Below are 23,190 nucleotides of genomic sequence, written 5' to 3' on the forward strand. Positions count from 1 at the left end.
TCATGTGTGTTGTATGCAAACATATTCATTTGTTAAGTAACTAAAGCTGTCAAATAATTGTAGTGGAGTATGAAATACAATATTTCCCTATTTGGTTGACTATTCCATCAATTCCTAAGAATGAGCTTCATGAGTTTACATAATTTATTGATGAGAAATCTAAAAAGTGTGGGAAGCAGATCATCTTATTGATTCTTTGCAATCCTATTAATCATCTCAGGGCCCCATATATTTATCTTGCGACCCCTTTATCTTGCGACTGCTTTAGTCTAGCAATTCCTCCATAAATAAGGCTTTCAGCTGTAAAACAATCTTCCTGAGTTCTTTATTTGCTTATTGTCTGCAGATATGCTTCCTCTGGATCTTTTGTCTTTTGTCCTGGAGAGGGACACCTCCAAACTGGTACCAGGGGTGAACATGAAGCAGGCCGGAGGGGTGAGGGGCGTCAGTTTCTCAAGCCCTCACACCTCCATGAGCTTTCCCTCCTCCCAGCTGCTGGTCAACTGCGACCTCCTCCCCAAACAATTCTCCATTGTTGTGACTCTAAAGATCTCCAGCACTGCGCCCAAGGTGAGGCTCCACCTTTATCAGAAACATCCGTTACTGAATGTCCTTGGTCAAAGAAGTACTCAGCTTCTTCATTTAGTGAAAGTACCCATACCGGTGTAGTGTGAAAAAAAACTCAGTTTCAAGTAAAGGCCCTATATTTAAAATGATAAAAAGTTAATACACAAATAATATCAACAACCTCAAGTTCCTAGAAATGCTCAATATGGAGCATTTTTGTGGTGGAGGCAATTTAAACAATGGAGTATATTAAGGGATATATTTATACTGTATATGCATTGTATAACAACTCATTGAAAATTAAACTGTTGTTAAACCATTTTTAAATCTATTGTATTTTAAAAGAAGTACAAAATTGGGTTGTAAATACAAATGTTCCACTTTTCATCACTGATAGTCCATTAAACAATTGCTTCTTCCTGTGGCTTAGTTATAAAAGCATTCCTGTTTCCCCTGCTTTTTCACTATTTTACCATCACCAACGGAAAACAAACTCACCAGCATCACACGCACTGCCGCCAAATGAATCTGCTTCTCACACCCAGTATATCAGATATAAATCTCACATACATCGCTCTCACAATATCAAATGACACTAATCCCCCGATCCAAGACTCCATTACTCCCATGTTGGAGACATAGGACACTGAAATGGAAAAAGAGCTCACTAAGCAGCCCTAACAATCTTCCTTGCTGACACTAATGGGATAATATGGATTCACACATGATGTTTTTGTTTACTGTCTGTTTGTTGCTAAAGTCATCTGTTGCTATATATATTTGGGGTTACTGTGTGTTCACACATAAGTATTTCAGTAAATGTACGTTGTTACTTTCGGCCCTTGCCAAATACTTTCCCTGTTTACCTTTCAGAGAAATGAATACATCTTTTCCTTGACGGAGCCAAAAAGAGGAGAGAAAACAGGAGTGGGGGAGAAAGAAGAGGACAACAATAAGGGGGACATTTTAGAGAGGGGTGTCAGTGGAAAAGAGCAACATGGAAATAGGGAAGAGGAGAGGCGAGTCAAGAGTAATGAGGAGCCTGGACGCGTCATCCTGGGCCTGAGGTTCTCGAAAAATCGTCTGCACTTCCTTCTTAAAGGTCACAGGGGGGTCGTAGATCACTGGGTGTTTCGAGGCACCCGATTGGATGACAATCAGTGGCACACGCTCTTGTTAGTCGTTGGTAGTCATCATGTCAGGCTCACTATGGACTGCAACTCACCTCTGGAAATGTAAGATTTTCTTTGCTTTTCAGTTTTTTCTTCACTGGGTGTGTCTGTCTCCCACCATCCTCTCTTCCTGTTGCCTCTGAATTCCTTTGAGGGATTGTAGATCCTTCATCACAATACAATGGCACTGCTCCAAATCCTCTCACACCCTGCAGCTATATCACAGGGGTCTGACAATGTGTGATATACGGTTTTTCTGTGGAAACTCCCTTTGGCACACAGAGCGGAGGAATATCAGCTATGGTGTCTATACAATACTATTCCTGTCTCAGTAGCACACACAGGAGAATGGAGGATACTCCTTTAATTGCAGAGTTGTTAGTGTCATTCATTGAAGAAAAACAACTTAGCTCAGCTATTAGAAATAATGATGTATTTTTATTGCCATCAGAGTTCCCTCCGGGCCTTTCCCTCCAGACCTCAACATTCAGGGAGCGAGATTTCACATTGGCAGTCGGGGAAGATGGAAAGGCTTGTATTCAGTAAGACTGAACATGAACTGAACATGAAAAAAAGGTTTTCTGAACCACATAATAAAAAATGTTTCCGATAAAAACAGTCAATCCTTTTCCTTCTTATCTGCTGCCTCGTGTACAGGGTCTGTTGCGGCAGCTGGTGTTGGTGCCAGGTTTGGACGCCACCCATTATATCTGCCCCTCCTCTGCCCCCCAACTAGCAGTTCTGTCAGTACCACCACTTCTGTCAGACCTTTCTGTCATAGAGAGTGAGGGGGACAGCCATGTGACTTCCTATGGTAACTTGCAGACACATTTTAAAATACTTTTTAAAGTATTATGAAAGATATCTTACAAATAATATGTTTTTCTGCTTCCTTGCCCTTTGATTGTCTGCTTATCGTTGTTTTGATCATGATTTGCCAGTGACAGAGGAGCGAGTGTCAGTGGGGACGGAGCGACTGTGCTCAAAGACGCTCCAAGGCCAGATGTGGTTCAATCCACTCAGTAAAGGCCTCTATCTCTGTGACGGTACTGTGTGGATCACCGTGTTAGAAGGTGAGAACTTACCATCCAAACATCCGCTCATGAGCACGTTTTACTCAGCTTTACATTTACAAAAATCGTACTACTCCATCTACTCAGATCATAAACGACTGGACTACGTGTCAGAACACCAGGTCCTCCCCACCAGCTCAGAGACACATGACATAGAGGTATACTTTTACATTACATCCACTTTGTATAACTTTAACATTTATATATTTTTATTTTGTTGTACAGCCATCACAATATCAGACTTACAGGCCCAAGGGTTCCCTATTAGGGTAAAGGACCCACACAAGGAGTCTCTATATCTTAGATCTACAGTAAGATGAATACAACATTTCTTCTTTTTTTTTGTCTAGTGAAACACAAGATATGCATGATGTGACAAGGGGTCATACACTGCACATAACCCTGTTTTACAGTTTTATGGGGGAAAAGGATTTGGAGCCATACCACTAGTGCTTAATTCCTCTGGTCAAAAGTACGTTTTCTCTAGGTAGAAATACATTTAATTTGGCTAATCTTGGTGCTTATTTCAGTTGCAGTCCCACTTTTGACTTCATTACATTTCTGCAAACAATCTTTTGTAGCAGTGATGTTCACCATGCTTTGATTCCATTCTTCTATAGCCTACCTTAATGCTGTTCAAAGAGCATTTTTTCATTATTTTTGTATTAAATGTTCAGGTGTTCCAGTTACCTGGCCTGGGTATGATGGCGGCTATGGCTCATAGGTCAGCCTCTGGCTCTGCTGTGTATCTGTGGAAGAACGCAGGTTTCCAGCTCTACCAGAATATCAGCACATATGAAGCTCTGGCTTGGAGACACTTCAGCATTGGCAAAAAGGTCGGAAGTGATGTAATATAAATCGGGCTCATGCATCCACCTGGTCAAAGTAGTGTGGAGAGCTGATATTTCCTGGTCTTTTGTCACCTGGATCTAGGTTTATCTGGTGGTGTCTAATTCTGGAGGAGGGCCAGACAAGCGCAAACAAACAGAGAATGACTTTTCTGTGATTTACAAGTGGAGCAAAAGGAGAAAACTATTTGTGCGGTTCCAGACTCTGCAGACTCATTGTGCACGGGACTGGGAGGCATTTCAAATCAATAAACAAACCTATCTCGCTGTAGCCAATCACAGACAAGGTAACAACTAAACCATCCATCAAATGACTTCCTGTTTACTTAAACAAATCTTGGGATGACATGCACAAACTACCCTGTTTCATTTGCTTTCTTTCTGGTGGCTCTTTCAGGTGATACAAATCACACCATAGACAGTGTGATATACATATGGAACAGGTTGACAAAGTCTTTTGAGGTCCACCAGATGCTGCGGACCTCAGGGGCGTACGACTGGGAGTTCTTCACAGTCGGACCGTACCATTTCCTGGTGGTCGCAAATGCTTTTGATGGAGTGACAACCTCTGTTGATTCTGTCATCTACGTTTGGGTCAATGGAAGCTTCCAGGTGTTTCAGACAATAAAGGTATGTGGTGAACATAAAACGGCAAAATAAATGCAAAAATGTACCTAAACTAGAAGTTTTTAAATCGGGCCAGTAGTTTTTCAGTAATCCTTTTGACTAACAGAACAACAAACCAAACCAAAAACCTTCATGGGGAAAATATGCCTGTCAAACTTTAAAATAAACATCTGTTTGGTACTCTATCAGGGAAATATTTGGAAGGTGTTGAAGTGTAAATTAGTCTTATTTCCACTTTAATGTAGCTTTTTACACCATCATTTACATAGTTTATCTTCTCTCCAGCTCGGCTTTGATTTCTGCCGTTTAGATCTGTATCTTTGAGATGAGTATTAAATTAAAAGCATCTTGTCAGAAAGCACAGAAGGAAGGAAACACAAATTGAAGAGATACAAAGGGATTGACAGACAGAAATGGGTTAACCATAATTTGTTTGGCGATAGCAGTGCTTTGACATGTAACTGGTAGGGAATCATATTTGAATCTCGCCACATTTCAGGAGACAGTGTTGACAAATTAATAGTCACAAGAAAAACCAAAAGGAGTTGATTTAAGGGAACTCCACAGCTGGATGTGAGGATTTCTAAGATCACCTTGAGGCAGTTGGAAATTAATCATTTATAATAATCAGGAAATGAGCTCAAATATATCATTTTACATCATTTAGTTTCTTGACAGTTTCTCTTTCAGCTTTATTATCTTTAGCTTCAAGCAAACAAAGAGGCCTAGATATTTTACTCAAGTAAAAACACCTGATGATTTATCTTTGATTGTTTATCTAGACGTTCTGCGCCACAGACTGGGAAATGTTTCAGATTGGCAGTAGGGTCTTCTTGGTTGTAGCCAATGGACACAGACTCCAGGGTAATGGGCCCAGTCAATATGCCATAAACTCCACCATCTACGAACTGGACCTGATTGGACAGCTGTTTGTCCGCTTCCAGGATATAGTCACCTACAGGTACAGATGTGATAATATTTGAGCATTGCCAGGTGCATACAGACAGATCGTGAGCACACTTCCTGTGTAATAAGCTGTTTGCTGCCAATTCAACCTCTCGACATCACCACATACCTTTCTGTCTCTCCAGTGCAGTGGACTGGGAGTTCTTCAGCCTCGGGGAGGAATATTTTCTGGTTGTTGCTAACTCCTTCAACGGGGAATCGTACTCTCTCAACAGCGTTCTCTACAGGTATTCAACTTGTCAACAACACCCCTCCCAGTGTGAAATAATTCATCTATTCTGATTGCTCTCTAACTTAGTGCTGTTGTAATGTAGTAATGTAATAATGTTTATTTTCCTCCTGTGAACCACGCTAGTGATAACATATAGAAACTACATTCACCTGTTTGCAACTTACAAATTATTTATCACTTTTATATAGAAACTTATGGCACTACTTCTATTCTATTTTATTACTTTATTAGGACCTAGCTCATTTGACTATAGAGCCTTACAAATACAGACATATCTTATATATGAGTCTTCTTCTCTTTTTAATTTTAGGTGGCAGGGATATGAAGGATTTGTTCCTGTTCATTGGCTCCCAACGATTGGATGCAGTGACTGGGAGTTCTTTAGCTCCAAAGGAGAATCATATCTGATCTATTCTAGTGCCAAAGCACCTCTTGCCAAGATCTTTAAGCTGAAAACTTACTAGGAAAAAACGGAGAGTGCACTGTTTCTTTGTGTGTGTACATGTTCTCATTCTTCTTTGGAAGTGTCCATGTGTTCCTGTGTGAGACGATGTTTGCAATAATATTTAAAATGTGTGATTGGGTTTATGCAAATGTAGCTTTTCTCTTCTTGTTACTAATTTATATAGTGCCATAGCTGCAATTTAGGTCATGACCTTGATATTGTTTTAGGGATTTTGAGGATTAAACAACATGAGGACAACATGCGTAAATTGAGAAAAAATGTAAGTAATGACAACATTTCAGAATTCTTTTGTGGCGACTACTAAAAATGACCTAGAGGTTCAACCGTCAGCGCTAGGTGGATAACTGATGTACCTCATAATAACCCAAATATCACAAGCACAATATTTTTATGAGAGTTTATCTGTTTATTTGTGTGCATTGTCTGACAGAAATGTATACAGCTATGTGATATTTATATATTTCTGTAAAAACATTTAATATGAATGATATTTAACATTTTGTTTATAAACTGAATATCTGAAATTTGACTGATAGTTACTTATTACATTAATTGTATGTCAAATTATATTATGAGTGTATTGGAATGACAATAAATAGAACAAGACTTTATGTGTATCTATGAACGACAAGAGTTGACTTACATCCTGCTATTTTCATTTAGAGCTCGAACATCACTGCTACAAAAGGGCAAACATACCCTGCAGGATAAAAACTACACTAGATTGTATTCAAAGTAATTTTGGGGCTAATCAAAATCCTAAAATCTTGGAGTGGTATGCAAACATCTACACGTGGCCTTGGGCACATAACACCCTACCTAAAAAACATGTTTGTTCTAGAAGACTACAAGCCCCATAACTTCAAGACTCGACTTGTCGGAAATGTAGTTTTTATAGCAACAATTAGTGTTGCCTTGAAAATAAAAATATTGCCAAAACACATTTCGCTGTGTCAAGTAAGCACACATGCGGTAGGCTATGTGTGTTACCATAGCCATATAATAGAATGTGGATATGGCTATGTGTGTTACCAATGTGTGACACTACAAGTACCACAATGCATCATTCCATTTTCTGCCAGGAAGAAACATGGCTGCCCACTATTCACCGAGGGGATTTCTATTTACGTTTAGTTTGTTATCTGTTTTAAGACAGAAAGGTGAAGAAAGGGCCTGTGTCATGAACTACCTTGTGTAAATACTCCGTTTAATCACCCGTTAGAGTGTCGGTAGGGAGACGTCATTTTTCAGGTCGTTGTGAAACTGAGCGTTCACGTCTGGTTTTCTTTTAATTTTTGCTGAGCTGTCAAGCTGCTCATCGTTTTGGGACTGGGACTGCTTTGTGTTTATTATCGAGCTAAGCAAGCTAAAAAACATACCTGCGAGTCCAACGCATACATTACATCCAGGAGCCTCATAGTCGCTATGTTTAGCCCAGTGAAGTCTTCTTATTTCAGAGTTAGCCCGGCCATTGTCAACAGAGAACTCGGCAAGACCAAGATGAGATAGCAAGAGGGCATATCAGAGTGCTAACTAACACATGGTTTATTACGAGGTAGAGCCCCAGCATAACGCAGAGAACAAGGAATAAATAACTCAAGCAGCATGTTTGGGAATCTTTTCGAGGAAGAGGAGAAGGAAGGCTTCTCTTCGACCTCCTCCGGTGGGAGAGTTGCAAAGGGGGGAGACGAGCCACCTCCACCCCGAGGAAGAAGCACTCTGTGCGGCATCAAGAACCAGGGGGGCACCTGCTACCTCAACTCCCTGCTCCAGACCCTGCTGTTCACCCCAGAGTTCAGAGGTAACATCACATTCCCTTAAGAGTGGGGTGAGATTGGAGTACACCAGAGCAGTAGAAAACTAGGACATTTGTATTCTTTCCCACTTACTTATTCATTGTTTATGTGTCTTTACAGGGGAGCTGTTCAGTTTGGGAGCAGATGAACTAGGATGCCTGGAAGACAAAGACAAACCAGGGGCCAAAGTAAGTGTTGCAAAGTGTCTGCAGCTGTAACCACATTTGTTATGTATATTAATGATGTGTTCCTTCCTTATCTTCAGGTTAGAGTGATCCCACTGGAGCTACAGAGACTGTTTGCCAGTCTGCTGCTGGCGGACCAGCAGAGCGCCTCTACTGCAGACCTTACCGACAGCTTTGGCTGGAACAGCAGCGAGGTCTGTGTCTATTATCTTTATCAGTGGGAAGGGAGGCTCAGGTTACAATTCTCATTTCAGTGATTGATTTTAACTTCCAGTCATACCAGGACATTCATGCTTAAATTCACACACATGCATTTTAAGCTGTGGTCAGGTCAGGCCTGAAACCTTCTATTTTGACAGGAGGCTTCCCAGCTGCAGTCATGCAAAAATAAATACAAGAGAAGGAAAAGTAAGAAGTTATTTTCACAGAGTTTTACATAGGACATGCATAACCACCTTTTCCAGGTCAAGAGTTCACCATGAAAACTAGTTTTAATGAACTGATCTGTGGATGGTCACGATTGTCCCACAATGCACTACTCAAAAGGAATTAGGCAGGTTATAGCGGGTAGATAAAAGAAGCATGGAACTGCTTTTTCAGTGAAGCTTTTTTTTTTCAATTGTAAAGTATGTACTATAAAAACAAACATTGAATTATCAGAAAAGCTATATCCTATATACTTTATCGTTACAAAATAAGGAATACCTTGTTGCGACGTACAAGGTGTTGTCCTTATCCCTGAGCACAACTATGCAAACTATAATATTCAATGTAATGTATACTAACACTTGTATTGGTTGGAACTAGGACAGTGATTGTCTATCCGTCCTCATCTGATCCTTTTATGTTTGCCCCTCTCTCAGGGAACAAATCAGCATGATGTGCAGGAGCTGAACAGGATTTTGTTCTGCGCGTTGGAGCACTCTCTTGTGGGCACCAACGGTAGTACGTTTATCCACCAGCTGTATCATGGGACCATTGTCAACAGTATCGCCTGCAAGGAGTGTGGAAACGTCAGCCAAAGACAGGTGTGTCCATTTGTGCTGGGTTTCTCTGTCTCTTTGACCGGGCCTCTGTCCATTAGATACTGTTGGAAATACTTTGACCTAGTACGAATCAGAAAAGAATGATACTTCATTCAGGAGTTCGGTCACACTGCATAAAGCACACACACATGAGTAATTAACTAGTTCTGTATGTGGCTTTTTCAGGAGGACTTCCTGGACCTGACAGTGTGTGTTTGTGGCGTGTCGAGCCTGGAGGAGGCTTTGTGGAACATGTTTGTGGAGGAAGAGTTGTTTGAGGGCAATAACCTGTACCGCTGTGGGCAGTGTGACAGGCTGGTCACTGCTGCTAAGGTCAGTGCCAGCGCTCAGACTGTCAACACCATAACACATTTTATAGCAAAAATCAACCTTAAGAGAAACAAATATTTGAACTAAACTTGTAAAGCTTTTTCTTTGCTTTATCTCACATTCCTTTTCTTATGTTGCTATTATTCAGTCTGCCAAGCTGAAGAAGCTCCCTCCTTTTATGACCATGTCTTTGCTGAGGTTCAGCTTTGACTATGCCAAATGTGAGCGATACAAGGAGACGGGACGCTACGTTTTCCCCTTAAACATCAACCTACGGCCATTTTGTGAAGAGGTACCTGACATCATTTAATCATAAGCATTTCACATGCCTCCTTCCAGTGTTCACACACTAAGATATCTTAATAACTACTATGTTTTCCTTCCTTACAGACTGATGGAGAGGACTCTGATTACTCCTACGAGCTGTTCTCTGTGATCATCCATAAGGGTGGCTGCTATGGAGGCCATTACCATGTTTATATCAGGGACATAGACCAGCTTGGCCAATGGGAGCCGCCGGTGAGAAAAACAGAAGAGCAAACATGGGAGATTATGTTTATAGTTAATTAAATATTATGATATATATATAATAAGCATTCATTAGTTGTACTCGCTTTTTAGAATATGAGTGGCTGAGGATCTATTTCTTGTATTAAATGTGGCTAAGTGCTATTACTCTGATATCTTTGGACGTGCTTTGCTATCAGCAATGTAAAATTGTATAACAATATGCAAGCTTTTGAAAGTAAGCATAGCTAAAAAGCATCACTTCACCTCTGTTTGTTGTGTGTTCAGGAAGAGGAATGCAAAATTAAGACTCAGAAGAAAGTGAAGGATGAGGTCAAGCAAATGTGTGAGCCAACACTTCAAGAAGACGACCCTTTGTCTGTCATCAGTGCTATTATTACACAGGTATAGTTACCGCAATTATTAAGAGCTTTCTTTGTTCAGTCAACCATTCAGCCATGGTTAGTTAATCATTCGGATGCTGTTCATATCCTGTCCACTAGGAGCCATCAAAGAGTGTCCTGTTGGACCAGCTGGGACAGAAAATCATGGATAAAATCAGTTCATCCTGGTGCAAAAAGTTCAGAAAACACTACGGGCCCATAGGAAAGGTATTTTTCTTTTCTTTTTTTATGATGCCGTTATCATTTGCGGATAGTAAAATATATGTAGTTAACCCATCATTTTATTTTCACTTTTTCTCTTCTGGTGTAGTTCCTGCAGTCCCACAATGATGTTTTCATGCTGGTGTCCAATGGCACTCGAGTGGCATTGAAGGCAAACCCTCCTAGCCCTGTGACTGAGACCCCCAGTCCAGCAGAGCAGACCACTGACTCTGATCCTTCAACTCCTGCAGACCCTGGAGCCGCGGAAGAGCCCGAACCAGACCAGAAGCCAGAGCCCGAACAAAAGGTATCAGAGCAACATAACAAGAAATCAAGGACATTTTAACGAAATTTCTAGGAAAAAAAGACACCTACTTCATTCTCTCCAAGTGAACATCTTGTGGTTACTTTGATGGCTGTTTCTCACAGTGTTTCTCTTGTCTGTCAGCAGGGTAGCCACTGGTTCGACCTTAACGACTCTGCGGTGACCTCCATCATGGAGTCTGACATAGAGAAGCAGTTCCAGGGCAAAGAGAGCGCATACATGCTGTTCTACAGAAAAACACAGCTGCAAAGGCCCAGTGAAGGTAATGGACACTTTATATTGCATTTGTATTGGAAAAGAGGATCTCAGGGAAAAAAACTGTTAAGTGGGGTAACCATTTATCCAATTAAACAATGTATTGGCTCATCATTTTGATCATTTGTTAGGGATGTATCGAATATCGCGATATCGCGGTAAATAAAAGTCTCAATACCGTCGTGAGACTGACCAAATCTAACGCGATTTAAAAAGAAAATATGTTTAAAAAAAAAAAAAATTGTAATCATTTTTTTTTTTTTAACCTTTATTCAACCAGATGGTCCCATTGAGATAATCGGTCTCTTTTTCAAGGGAGACCTGTCTAACATGGCAGCAAGTAGGTTACAACATGAACATAAAACAACAGATAACACTTATGGCATGGTATTTACAGGGCTACATTTACACACCTAGAGACATTGACAAGTACCAACAGTATATTTATATCTCGCCCTGTCAATAAGCCTCACCTTCTTGGCAAAAACTGTATTGTTGTTGAAGTGGTGGAGAGACAATGCACAGTTTTACCCACTGCTGTTACCCATGGCCAAAGCTTATCTCTCTGTCCCAGCAACATCAGTACCAAGCAAGAGAGTTTTTTCCACAGCAGGGGATATTGTAAACACCCAAACATCCCAGCTTCTACCTGGAAATGTGGACATGCTCATATTCCCTAAAAGGTAACCTTGATGATGCTGAGTGAGTTAGAGAGTTAGAGTTGAGTTACTTGAAAAACTAAAGTGAAACTTGATTTATTCTATTGCAGGGTCTGATTATTATATTGTTGACACTTTAAAATACTACTTTCCTACTAAAATGCTGTACAAATCAGATTTATTATTTAATAAAGAAAAAAAAGAATTCACATTTCTTTCTATATATCGCGATAAATATCGTACCGTGGACTTTTTATCGCGATATTATCGTACCGTGAGTTTTTGGTATCGTTACATCCCTATCATTTGTTATGTAATAAGTAAGGCCATTTCTACTAAAATATGTTTTCTACATCCGCAGCTTTGAAAAATCCTGAGTATAAAGTTCCTCTTAACCTCATCAAGATGGCTCAGGAGGAGAACATCAGAGTGCAGAAAATGCGGTACAGAATTAAAACACATTACAACATGACACTTTTAGCTAGTCTAAAATGTGTAATTCAGTGATCAACACCCAGAAGGAAGAAGGAAGTTATTTGAAAGTGAATTTCTTCCATAAATGATTAATATCAGTCAACATTGTTTCTGTTGCAGCGAGGAGTTTGAAGCTTCTAATAACACCGTGGAGCTGCATCTCCACCTCGCACCCTCTTATAGGCTAGAAAATGGAGCCCTGCAACCAATCACCAAAGAGCAGAGCGCTAGCACACCTTTGAGTTTCGACCGTAGAAAGACTGTGGGAGATCTTCGATTAGCTATATACCAGGTAATTTCATTTCCGAAACACGAGCTGTTGTGTCTAAAAGAATGAAAGCAATCAGCAGTTGTTTGTGCTTCTGTTTATAAAGATGCAGGAACTCTGGGAAGGGGATATGGCTCTGACTGTGGCCCGGAGTCTCCCTGCAGGTCTACACCTCTACACTACACTTATAGGTGAGTCACTTAAATGCAAAATAGGAAGTTAGAATACAAATAACAGCCTGACAAAGCATGCGACTACATTCTGGTTGTTGTTTGCAGATGACAGTGTCTCCCTGTACAGTGCCGGCATTTGTACAAACTCTGACCTGTTTGTGTGGAATGGCAGAGAGGTGAGTACATTCTCATTCATGTCAATATGTTTATGATGTAGTGTGTGTAGTGTTATCAGTGGTGGAATGCAAATAAGTACATTTACACAATTACTGTGCTGCAACATTAAACTGATTAACGCATACAATATTGTTATACTATTTTATCATATATGTTCTAAAATGGGCCATTCTACATAATGAGACTTCACATTTTCATACTTCAACTATGTTTTAATGCTAATACTTTTGAAATGTCACTTAGTATATAATTTGTAATTGTATCATAATATTCCTATTTCACTTCCTTCTCAGGTGTGCGGTGCGGCTGTCCTAACTGGAGCCGAGTGGGAGCCAGTGCTGCTGAATGTGGTCCGTCCCTTTCTGGAAGATTGTGTTCAGGAAAAGGCAGATGAGATGGAGTGTGAGGAGGGGAGAGAAAGTTTAGAAAACGGGGGTCCAGGGCTCAAAAGGGAGGCGAGAGGGTTTGCAGGTGCTGCGACTCTCGGGGAGGTGAGGGAGGCACTGGGGGAGCCTCAGGAGAGTCTGCTGTGCCAGGAGCATAAGGGAGGAAAGAGAGGAGAACAGGGGGCAGGGGAGGGAGGAGGGGCGAGTGGCTGGAGGGTGTTCCCCCCCGACGACATGCACCGGACGCTGAAGGAGCTGTCGCTGAAGGACGGCGATGCGCTGCTGGTGCTGGAGCCGCAGTCCTTCGACAGCAGGTACATGCTCCGCAAAGTGTCTACAGGTTGTGTTCCTGAGGAGGTTGGTGTTTAACTAGTGTCTTTTCTGCTCAGTGTGTTCACTCGAAACGGAGACGTGGTCACTGTGACGACGCCTTCCGACTGCCGCTGGCTCCAGGTGGAGTTTCGACCACATGGAGGAGGGGGAGAAGAAGGGGATAAAGAAGAGGAGAGGAGGAAGATTAAGGTTCCGGCTTCAGGAAATATGGTCAGTGTTTTTCTGCTAATTGTCCTCTTTATCGCTCAATTGTATTCATTATTTCCAAGGGTCCCAGTTTGGTTTTGAATGTCTCTCTTACAGCTGCTGTGTGAGGTGAAACAGAGGGCCATAGAGGAGCTGCAGATAGAGGAACAAACCTCAGGCAAGATGCTCGGTGTCAAACATAGCCCTGATTTCTCCGTTACCCCCGCTATTGTAGAGTATGAGTAGATGCAGAGTCACTCTTAGTATTTGTTTTAAGACTCAAGCAACAAGATTAAGTTTATTTAACAAGCAATCTGTTTTTTATTATAGTATAATAAAGTAAATAAAAAATCACGACTGTCACCTACTAAATGTAAAATCACAGGCCATTAGACTGGAACATGTCATACTTGAGGCCATACTGTTTCAGCTTTTATATTTGATCAATTTCTGATTCAAATAAATGTATGTATCCTCAAAACTGGACCAAAGGATCATCTTCTTATTCATAAAGAAGGTCGAGATAAAATATATAATGTGCCTATAAATGATCGCTAAAACTGGTTCAGGACCTTCATTTGTGTCTCCGCTAAACTGAAGTAAAACAGAAAATGTGTATTTGTGTTTACGTTTGCAGTGTTATGTAAGAACTATTACTTAAATCAGCTGCTTCTGTCTCTGACCAGGTGCACAGCACTGCCTGAGACAGGTGGACTGCACAGGGAAACTCCTTCCTCCAGGTACTGTGTTACCTGTGGGTGATTTAAATGGGGCTGGAAATCCCCCTCATTTTACCAAAATATTAAGATTCCTTTACAGTGCCCCCTCATAAAATGTTGAAAAGGTACTCCCCCTGCTTGTAATGTTTCTTCTCATCTTTGTTTGAAGTGTTATAACACATTTACTAAGTGTGCTTGTGTTGTCTGACTGCTTGTGCCCGACAGTGTGTGAGGAGCTGAGTGTTCGGGATGCAGGAGTGCGCCTCATGACCACACTCACTCTCTGTCCGGGAAATGCCCCCAAGGCTTCACAGGTGTGTGTTTTTATTATTTGAAAGCTTCAGTAAATCCTTTGTACCTGCAGCTGCACAGGTGTTACATTACCTTAAAGTGATTAAACCTTTACTATCCTACATTTAAAAACAAATGGAAAAGTTATGAGCGTTTAAAATGCTTGATTGATGTTGATGTTGTAAGATTTCCTTTTTGCTCTACAGCTTTTCTTGCACTTCTTTGTGGGCACAGCGCCCTCTGCTGGCTTTGAGAAGGACATACTTGTGGAGAAATCATGTACAGTAAAAGAGGTGAGGAAACTTATTTCATGAAACAATTATTATGTGCTTATGTTTTTTTGTATAACTTTTAAAATCATTACCTTTTTGATTATTTGCAGTGTCTAAAGGCAATGCTGGATGATGTTGGACTTGATGGTAAAAATATATTTTTTCAGTTTTCTTACTGTTGCAGTTAACTTGCATGAACTGTACCGTATAACAAATAATCTGTTTTTGTAGGACTGTAATCAAACTGATATTTTACTGTTGTATAGGGTATTCAGTTTTGTATGTAATTTTAAATGCGTGTTTACAGGCACCTGTTGGCACTTAAGAAGGCTCGATTGGTGTGAGGAGGTTGGAGAGCCAATCATGGATGAGGTGAGCGGCTGACTGTAGTGTGCACAATGTGTTGTACCTAAATCAAACAGTGTTATCAGTTTTAGTTTTCCACCAACTTTATTGATGACATTTAGCACCAGACATTCTACATTGAGAGAATATTGTCTGAAAGACTATAAAATACAAAACCATGAATAAAACATACACAAAGCCACTCGCATGACACCTCACACCAAGTAGTGTTTCAAATAGTTTGATTCACTTCTATGTGAAATAATTATATGAATATTGTCTAGTTTAAAAACAACAACCTTTTTTTCTCAGGATGCTCCCCTGTCAGAGCTGAAGATAAACAATGGAGAGACTTTAATCGTCACAGAAGGACAACTTCCTCCAAAGGTACTTTAACGTTTAGATTTTAAGTTAAGATTCATTATAAAGTCTAACTTTACGTCTCTCTTAAGCTTTTGTTTTTTTCTTTTTCTGTCAGGGTTTTCTCAAGTTATCCGTGTGGCTGTATCTGGATCCCAGAAACAACTCGTCAGATTTCACAGGTTTTAATCACACTGACAACGGCCACACTGAGGAGCAAATGCTGGAGCTTTTAACTGCAAGTGAAACGCACAGTCCCTCAACCCTCCTCTGTGCCGGCAACACGGCAGAGCTCAGAAGTGCAGGACAGGTGGAGATATCAGACGAAGCCACGCTGGAGGACCTCAAGACTCAGGTAGTGTATTGAGGTTTAAACCAAAAACAGGAATTGATAGTCGTTTGTACTTTGAGGCAACTTTAAAACTTCCAAAAACTATTCCTCTTAGATTTCTGGAGTTTTCTGTCATCATTACTTGATTCTGAGAGCTGCCCTTTTCCAGTCATACTAGTTCATTATGAGACCATGACATAAATACTCGTATTTCCATTGCTGGATGTGAGGCACTATTAAGGCCAACTAAAACAACATGCATGTAAAGGAAGCTGCATTGCTTATCTGTTTTTTAAAAGACTTAAAAATCAGCCCATGCAAAGTGTTTTTGATGCTATTTACTAATGAAATATTATCTATCTACTTGTGTATTAGGTGTTGACGCTGCCTGCCCTTCAGGATGTGTGTGTGCCAATCACTGCTTTCATGCGTGTGTGGCAGCTTGAGTGTCAGAGGCTGGCACGTATCCTCAGAGGACAGCAGCTTACACTCAAGTATGAACAACGTTTTTTCCTATATAATATATTGGCCACTGCATTCTACTTGTTATCAAAACTGAAGATGTTTTATTTTCTCCTGATCAGGAAATTGAAGCTGACTAGTGGTATGGATCTTTGTGTGCAACCGCTATTACAAGAAGAAGATCTTGGGTAAAGTTTGACTGTCATAATTCTTCTACTTCATAAATAATGTTATGTTGAATCCCTCGATGATATTAGAAACTCTTCTTATTGTGTATTTCCGTTATTTAAGTCTAATTATTTGACCTTCTGTTCCTAAGTCCTAAGGATGTGATGCTGAATGTTAAAATGGGAGTACCAGGAGAGAGGTGTTTCTACCCCACAGAGGAGCTGGTTTGGGATGCAGCCCGAGACTCGTCTCCTCGCTCTCTGCGCACCTGTCTGGCTGCTCACTATGGCCTCTCCCCTGACTCTCTGCTGCTGGCCAAACACCAGCCGGACAAACACACCTGGGAGGAAATGTCCACCTGGGTAAGATTAGGAGAGAGTCACTTCTAGAGAAGGACCGTGTTCAAGGGTTTTTTAGGGAACCCATAGGTGTACTTGCAACAGGGGGTCCGCGGGGTCTTAAAAAGTATTAAAAGTTGATAAATCAATTTAGCGAAAATTAAGGCTATTAAAAAGTATTAAACGGCATTTTCCAAGGTATTACATTTTGTAGCTTGTTTTCAATAAGTATATCAATTGTCCAAAGAGGTTGTATTCTACAGTGTGCCTGAATGTAATCACTGCGTAGGTGTGTAGTGTGATTCTGTGTAGTTTATTTATGGCATCCCGTTGGATTTGACGTCATCTGAACAGGACACTGCTTGATAGTGCGCGAAGGTCCGTTTACGCAGGTTGTTAAACAACATCGTTATGGGGAAATGCAAGTTTGCGTCCAAATGGTTGGAAGATAAGGAGGAAGGACAATCAATACTGTATATAGTCAATGTGAGGTGAAGTGTGTCGCCAATGTAACCGGTTAAAACTCAAAGTGTCGATGAGGTCTTAAAATGTATGGAAAGGGTCTTAAAAAAGGTCTTAAAAGGTATTACATCTGACTTCAGGATTCCTGCATATACCCTGTGCAAGCTAATTGCGCAAAAATAAAATGTGTAGAGGAAATTGTATTAAGAGTTTGGGAAGAACATTAGGCAGGAATGTTGACTGCATGTAATGTAGCCAAAAGTGGGTGTGTCAACATTGATCATCGTGTCATCATTTTATCAGGAACTTGTGGGATTTGTATTTCCAAAGCAAAGAAAGTATCCCTACACCTCAGTATTCTTGTATATATTGATCATTAATTGTAACATTATTAGTGAATAATATGCAGTATGTACTTTCAGAACCAGCAGGCTTCCAAAAAGAAAAAGAAGAGAAAGGCAGAGTCACTACTGGGAGCGCCATTTCACCTCAAAGATGGCGACACAGTAGGCATCAAGGTAATAACAAAACCCTGTTTGTTTTCTAAAAAACGAATCTGTTCTGGTTTTATTTGTCTGAGAAAAACTGAAATAATTGTTGATATTTTTCCCAGAATCTTTTGATTGACAACAACAGGAACTTCCTGACCCTGGAGGATGAGCGGGGCCAGCAGAGGCTCAGGGAGCAGGCCGAGCAGTGCAGGAAAGGGTGGGACGCTTTACTTCAGCACATGCAGCTGCAGGAAAAATGCTTGTGTCTTTTACTAACCATGGGGATTATGGCTTTCTGGATGTTATTGCTAGACTATAGAGAACAGCCGACAGTCTTTAGTACTGTTGCTGTACCACAACTTTGTAAATGAGTTGTAGTTATGCCTTATGTTCTGTGCTTTTGATCCACAATCCTTTGGTAATGGTTTTTACCTTTGCTTATTTTCAGAGGGCCGGCTGCAGACTCAGACGGTGTTGGACCACAGAAAAAGGCTGGACCTAACAAATCCAGGAAACCAGAAGTAGCGCTGTCAATCAACGTTGGGGTATTCAGATAGCATCCCGCTCCCGTGGGTGCATGGACACATCAGAACTAGTTATTAACCGCATGCATGCACACACACACACACACACACACACACACACACACACACACACACACACACACACACACACACACACACACACACACACACACACACACACACACACACACACACACACACACACACACACACACACACACACACACACACACACACACACACACACACACACACACACACACACACACACACACACACACACACACACACACACACACACACACACACACACACACACACACACACACACACACACACACACACACACACACACACACACACACACACACACACACACACACACACACACACACACAGAGAGAGAGATATGGCATGATGCGATTAGGACAATCCACTTGAAGTCAACCTTGTGCCATTTCTGTTTTTTTTTTTATTTCACTAGAAATATTATAAAACCAACTGACAAAACTCTTTATTTTTTGAAGGAAGAGAAGGCCTTTCTTTTTCACTATTTGCAAATCTGTTTTCTAACATTTGACTGTAATCTGCATTATTTCAATGCACAATTACTGGATTTATTTTTAGAGGCCCTATGTTTGTCTTTCTTCCTCTATAACTTTTAATCTGTTCCCTTATACTTAAAGTATGAGCTCATCCTACTTCAAATTAGATGTTGCTTTTACAGTACAGGGTGGGGGTTATACTGAAGTTTCTGTCTTATATACTGTTTTGTTTACTTGTATACATACTGCAATCAGGGTAATAACATGCAAGCTAGTGGCTTTAAAGAAAAATCTACCATCATTCAGTTTTGTTGTTGCTCAAAAAGTGTTTAAAAGTGATGCTTATGTTTGTGATAAACAAACTGCACCAAGAACAAAAACATTTATCTGGATAATGGGGTTGATAAGGAGAAGGGAGATAGGCCTTAATGTGGAGAAGCCTGGGTGCTGCTCTGTCCTCCCTACCTCACACTCTGCCTCTCCTGCTCTACCTCTGCTGCCATGTCGGCTTTCATCTCCAAGGTCTCACTGTAAAACACATTTCTGTAATCTAACACCCCTGCTCTCTAAGTAAACGGTTACAAAGTATTTCAGTAATGGATGGTTTGATCATTTGGCTCTACATTTAGCACTTAAGGTGTGACATGAGTCATGACACATCAACTGTTTGAGTGAAGCTTTTTGCCATATTCTTTAATCGGTTAAATTACTTTATTAGATGTATTGGACATTATCCACACTGTTTAGAGCTGAAAAACCAGTAGAGTGTCTTTAGTTTCACTTTAATCTATGATTTTACATTCATAGGAATAACTCTGGAGCCAAAATCATTGTTTAATGTATCCATCTATGATCTTATGAATTTGCTGCTCACCGCTGCTTCAAAATCATACTGTAAAACATTCAAATGATTTCTGCCCCTACCTTCCTTGATTAAGTAAAGATTCCCGAGTTGCTCTTTTATTGTGAAACATCTAATGTTAATTTGCATGAACTTTGTGAACTTCAGGGAAGTAAAATAAAAACATTATTTTAAATAATGTTTTTGAAATAGTGACAAAAATATTGTGTGATATTTGGGAAGAATTCTGATTTTGTTTTATAAAACTTTTTATGCTTTTTACAGGTTGTTTCATGTATAAATCTGGCCTTAATTGGTGCCAAGAAGTACTTTTTTTGGACAAATGTACTCAGCAATAGTGTTATTGATTACATTTTGGGTGTTATTGATAAGGACTTCTCTACTGTATCATGGCAGTGGACATCTGTTTGTATCCGTCTCAGATTAGGTCTGCGGAAAATATTTTATCAACAATAAAGATATGCAGTAGTAAAACAGATTGCCACTTTTTTCAACATACTATGAAATGTTTTGTCAAAGCGATAATTTAATGACGGTCCCTATATAAAAGGCGAAGTCTCTGATGCGAGCGAACCGTCTGTGAAACTGAGTAAATAATACTTAGATAAATGTGAAAAGGTTTTTATTTTGTTCCTTTTCTCGGACATTTAATATGTATATGTTTACATTTATCATGTAGAGTTCTATACTCTTTTTACATAGTTTTCAGAGAACACATTACGATTTCAAATGAATCAGTCATGTTACAATTATATTAACGGGAACTTTGCGATGACCAATCACAGCCCACGAAGTTTCGGGTTCATCCAATCAGCTTTCCCCCTCCTCCAGGGTCATCCCCTCGGTCACAGTATTTATTTCTCGGACACACGCTGCGGGATTTATTGCACGAAGAACAGAGCAGGTCTTTTACAGTTTGATACTTAACAAACCAATAACATTTGCAAAGATGGTTGATGCTTTCTGCGGGACATGGAAACTGGTGGACAGCCAGAACTTTGATGAATACATGAAGGCACTTGGTAAGATAAGATCATTTATTTTTATATAAAAAGAGTTGAGTACAGTGAGCAAAGTTGTGATACTGGAATAGTAGTTTATACTTATAATATATATATCTTACACACCATTTCACTTTTTAGTATAGAATAGAAGTAAAAAATAGTAGTTGTCATTGTCTATTAGTAAAGGCACTTATTTGTATTTTTCTTCTTACAGGTGTTGGTTTTGCCACCAGACAAGTGGGCAATGTCACCAAACCCACAGTGGTGATCGAACAGGATGGGGACAAAGTGGTGTTGAAAACTCAGAGCACCTTCAGGAACACTGAGGTCTCCGCCAAACTTGGAGAGGAGTTTGATGAGACCACACCTGATGACCGACATGTCAAAGTAAGAAAGAAATCAGGGTGTAGTCTTCACTCTAACATCATGTGTTCTGGCTGTAAATCCTCCTGAGATGGTTTTAACTATATTGTGCTTACTTGTGCTTGCAGTCTACCTTTTCCATGGAAGGAGACACATTTGTGCAAGTGCAAAAGTGGGACGGCAAGGAGACCAAATTTGTCAGAGAAATTAAGGATGGGAAGCTGGTGGCGGTAAGAATGACTTACACAAAACTTATTTTGATAAGTTAAGACAAATATGTTGTACTCATTGTGGGTTCATTTATCATTTTATGGAGCTTATGCTTATCTCAAGCACATTGAATGACCCTGTTGCTGATATGTGCTAAACAAATAAACATGACTTTGCAATGGTGTCATACATTATATCATATGACCCAAAGAAACATGAAACTTTGCATTAAAATAAAATATTCTTCTCTGCTTCACAGACTGTGACTTTCGAAGGAGTCCAGGCGGTCCGCATATATGAGAAAGCCTAACTTGACCACTTGATGAGAAAATCCTCCCTACACTGCAATCGATCAACAAGGAGTTACCCTTTTTTAACAAACATGTTTTTATTTGTTTTTTAACAGTATGCAGTGATTTGCACTTGATTTGCTATTGTAACATGATATAAATATTATGGGCAATCTTTTGTAAGATCTTTTGTAAGAAATTCAGACTGTGAAGGGCCTAAAACAGTTCCAATCTGTGCATCACAAAAATAAACTGCTTTACTAAACCTTTATGTCTCAGACTTTTCATTTGGCTATGAACACTGTATCAGTGCCTCTTTATCTCAATAGAGCTAGCTAGCTATTCAGGGTGTCGTTTTTTCATGCAACTTTGAATGTAGTCCCTTTTTTTCAATTGGTCAACCTAAGTGGTGGGAACAGTGGTCTCCCTGTGATGGGTCAGTTCCAGGTGACAGCTGCAGGGTGATGGTGCGGGCCAGAGCTGTGTGACCATTGAACTCATGGGAATTAGTGTCCTCTAGTAACACCCAGATGGTCAGAGACGGCTAGGAGCTGGGGGGGTGGGGGTGGTGATGTCACTCGGGATAATCCGGTTTTAGTTGTGGTGTCATTACGTAGAGGCATCATTCGATGGTGTGTGGACCAACCCTGGCTGAATGCTGCCGCTAGCATGACAGATGAGAGGCAGAACGTGCAAGGACACTGTGTCGGATGAGGAGAGTTTTATCAATCCAATATCCCACGGTTAGTAGTTCAGAGTCTAAAGTTAGATTCTCACCACTAAATCTTTCTGATCTCCGAGTGTTGGGCTTTACATCTTTCATGTAAACAAGAGGACACTGTTTTAAAGCGTGTGTTAATTTTGAAGTTCCCTCATTAATCATCCATCTTTCCCACATTTTAAGAAGCCAAGTAAAGCCTCCCTGTCCTGTCCTGTGAGCTGTGTCTAGCCTACTGAATACTGTGACTACAAGTGGCCATTCTTCTCATTTCAAGGCAAAGGCTGCCAAGTTTTTGGCCACCTCTGAATAGCATGTGACACAAAGAAACCGTGGTAACTGGAGTGGAACTCATTGGCCTTGCCCACTGAATTAATTCCAATCAGAATCCGTCTTTATGCTCCACTCATAGTATGCCAAAAATTGCCTCTATTCTCACAGAACCGGGCAAAATCATTTGCATAAGTATTTGGGGTGAAAACAGTTCATGTGAGTTTAGGTAACAATTTTCACTGCAGCACAATCACACGGAAATGTTTTAAAAGGGAGATTATTACATTCCCATTTTGGAGAAACAGTAAGAGATAAAGTGTAGGTCCTTCTGTGCCTAGAAGAGCAAAGGGAGTTTTCTCCTCGTGTGAAATCTGTGTAAGCGGTGTAAACTGACCTGTAGTAACCTCTCTGGCCTCATTAAAGAATAGCGTGATAACCACCTGACCTACTATACTGCCTTCAGTTGGTACTCTTTCCTATTCAAACACACATCATACAGTCATCAAGGCCATACCAGGGTCATACCA

At 40.4% G+C, this 23,190-nt stretch overlaps 3 protein-coding genes across 4 annotated transcripts; all 3 read left to right on the forward strand.

The window, feature by feature from the left end:
- Nucleotides 1–456: 456 nt before the first annotated feature.
- Nucleotides 457–5,949, forward strand: tspeara (thrombospondin-type laminin G domain and EAR repeats a). The gene is made up of 12 exons (XM_034112225.1): nucleotides 457–570; nucleotides 1,441–1,802; nucleotides 2,191–2,281; nucleotides 2,397–2,553; nucleotides 2,681–2,812; nucleotides 2,900–2,970; nucleotides 3,490–3,648; nucleotides 3,746–3,947; nucleotides 4,058–4,290; nucleotides 5,070–5,248; nucleotides 5,379–5,480; nucleotides 5,796–5,949. The coding sequence occupies exons 1-12, from the start codon at nucleotides 472–474 to the stop codon at nucleotides 5,947–5,949; spliced, it is 1,941 nt and encodes a 646-aa protein (XP_033968116.1). The 5' UTR covers nucleotides 457–471.
- Nucleotides 5,950–7,039: 1,090 nt separating this feature from the next.
- On the forward strand, nucleotides 7,040–18,522 carry usp40 (ubiquitin specific peptidase 40). Of its 2 annotated transcripts, none has more exons than XM_034112142.2 (31): nucleotides 7,040–7,752; nucleotides 7,868–7,935; nucleotides 8,013–8,126; nucleotides 8,796–8,960; nucleotides 9,144–9,290; nucleotides 9,436–9,579; nucleotides 9,678–9,806; nucleotides 10,083–10,199; nucleotides 10,298–10,405; nucleotides 10,509–10,706; nucleotides 10,848–10,986; nucleotides 12,000–12,081; nucleotides 12,233–12,404; nucleotides 12,487–12,571; nucleotides 12,659–12,729; nucleotides 13,024–13,430; nucleotides 13,506–13,659; nucleotides 13,753–13,813; nucleotides 14,322–14,375; nucleotides 14,580–14,668; nucleotides 14,852–14,938; nucleotides 15,028–15,064; nucleotides 15,225–15,289; nucleotides 15,575–15,649; nucleotides 15,741–15,977; nucleotides 16,329–16,447; nucleotides 16,538–16,603; nucleotides 16,735–16,945; nucleotides 17,806–17,901; nucleotides 17,997–18,091; nucleotides 18,323–18,522. In XM_034112142.2, the coding sequence occupies exons 1-31, from the start codon at nucleotides 7,557–7,559 to the stop codon at nucleotides 18,429–18,431; spliced, it is 3,897 nt and encodes a 1,298-aa protein (XP_033968033.1). In that variant the 5' UTR covers nucleotides 7,040–7,556; the 3' UTR covers nucleotides 18,432–18,522. The 2 variants fall into 2 exon arrangements, with proteins under 2 accessions (XP_033968033.1, XP_033968034.1); XM_034112143.2 differs by having other exon boundaries at nucleotides 10,851–10,986.
- Nucleotides 18,523–20,680: 2,158 nt separating this feature from the next.
- fabp7a (fatty acid binding protein 7, brain, a) lies at nucleotides 20,681–21,937 on the forward strand. Its single transcript, XM_034111797.2, has 4 exons — nucleotides 20,681–20,827; nucleotides 21,024–21,196; nucleotides 21,301–21,402; nucleotides 21,642–21,937. The coding sequence occupies exons 1-4, from the start codon at nucleotides 20,755–20,757 to the stop codon at nucleotides 21,690–21,692; spliced, it is 399 nt and encodes a 132-aa protein (XP_033967688.1). The 5' UTR covers nucleotides 20,681–20,754; the 3' UTR covers nucleotides 21,693–21,937.
- Nucleotides 21,938–23,190: the final 1,253 nt, after the last annotated feature.

Source organism: Pseudochaenichthys georgianus, chromosome 22, assembly GCF_902827115.2.
Source record: "Pseudochaenichthys georgianus chromosome 22, fPseGeo1.2, whole genome shotgun sequence".
Lineage (NCBI taxonomy): Eukaryota > Metazoa > Chordata > Actinopteri > Perciformes > Channichthyidae > Pseudochaenichthys > Pseudochaenichthys georgianus.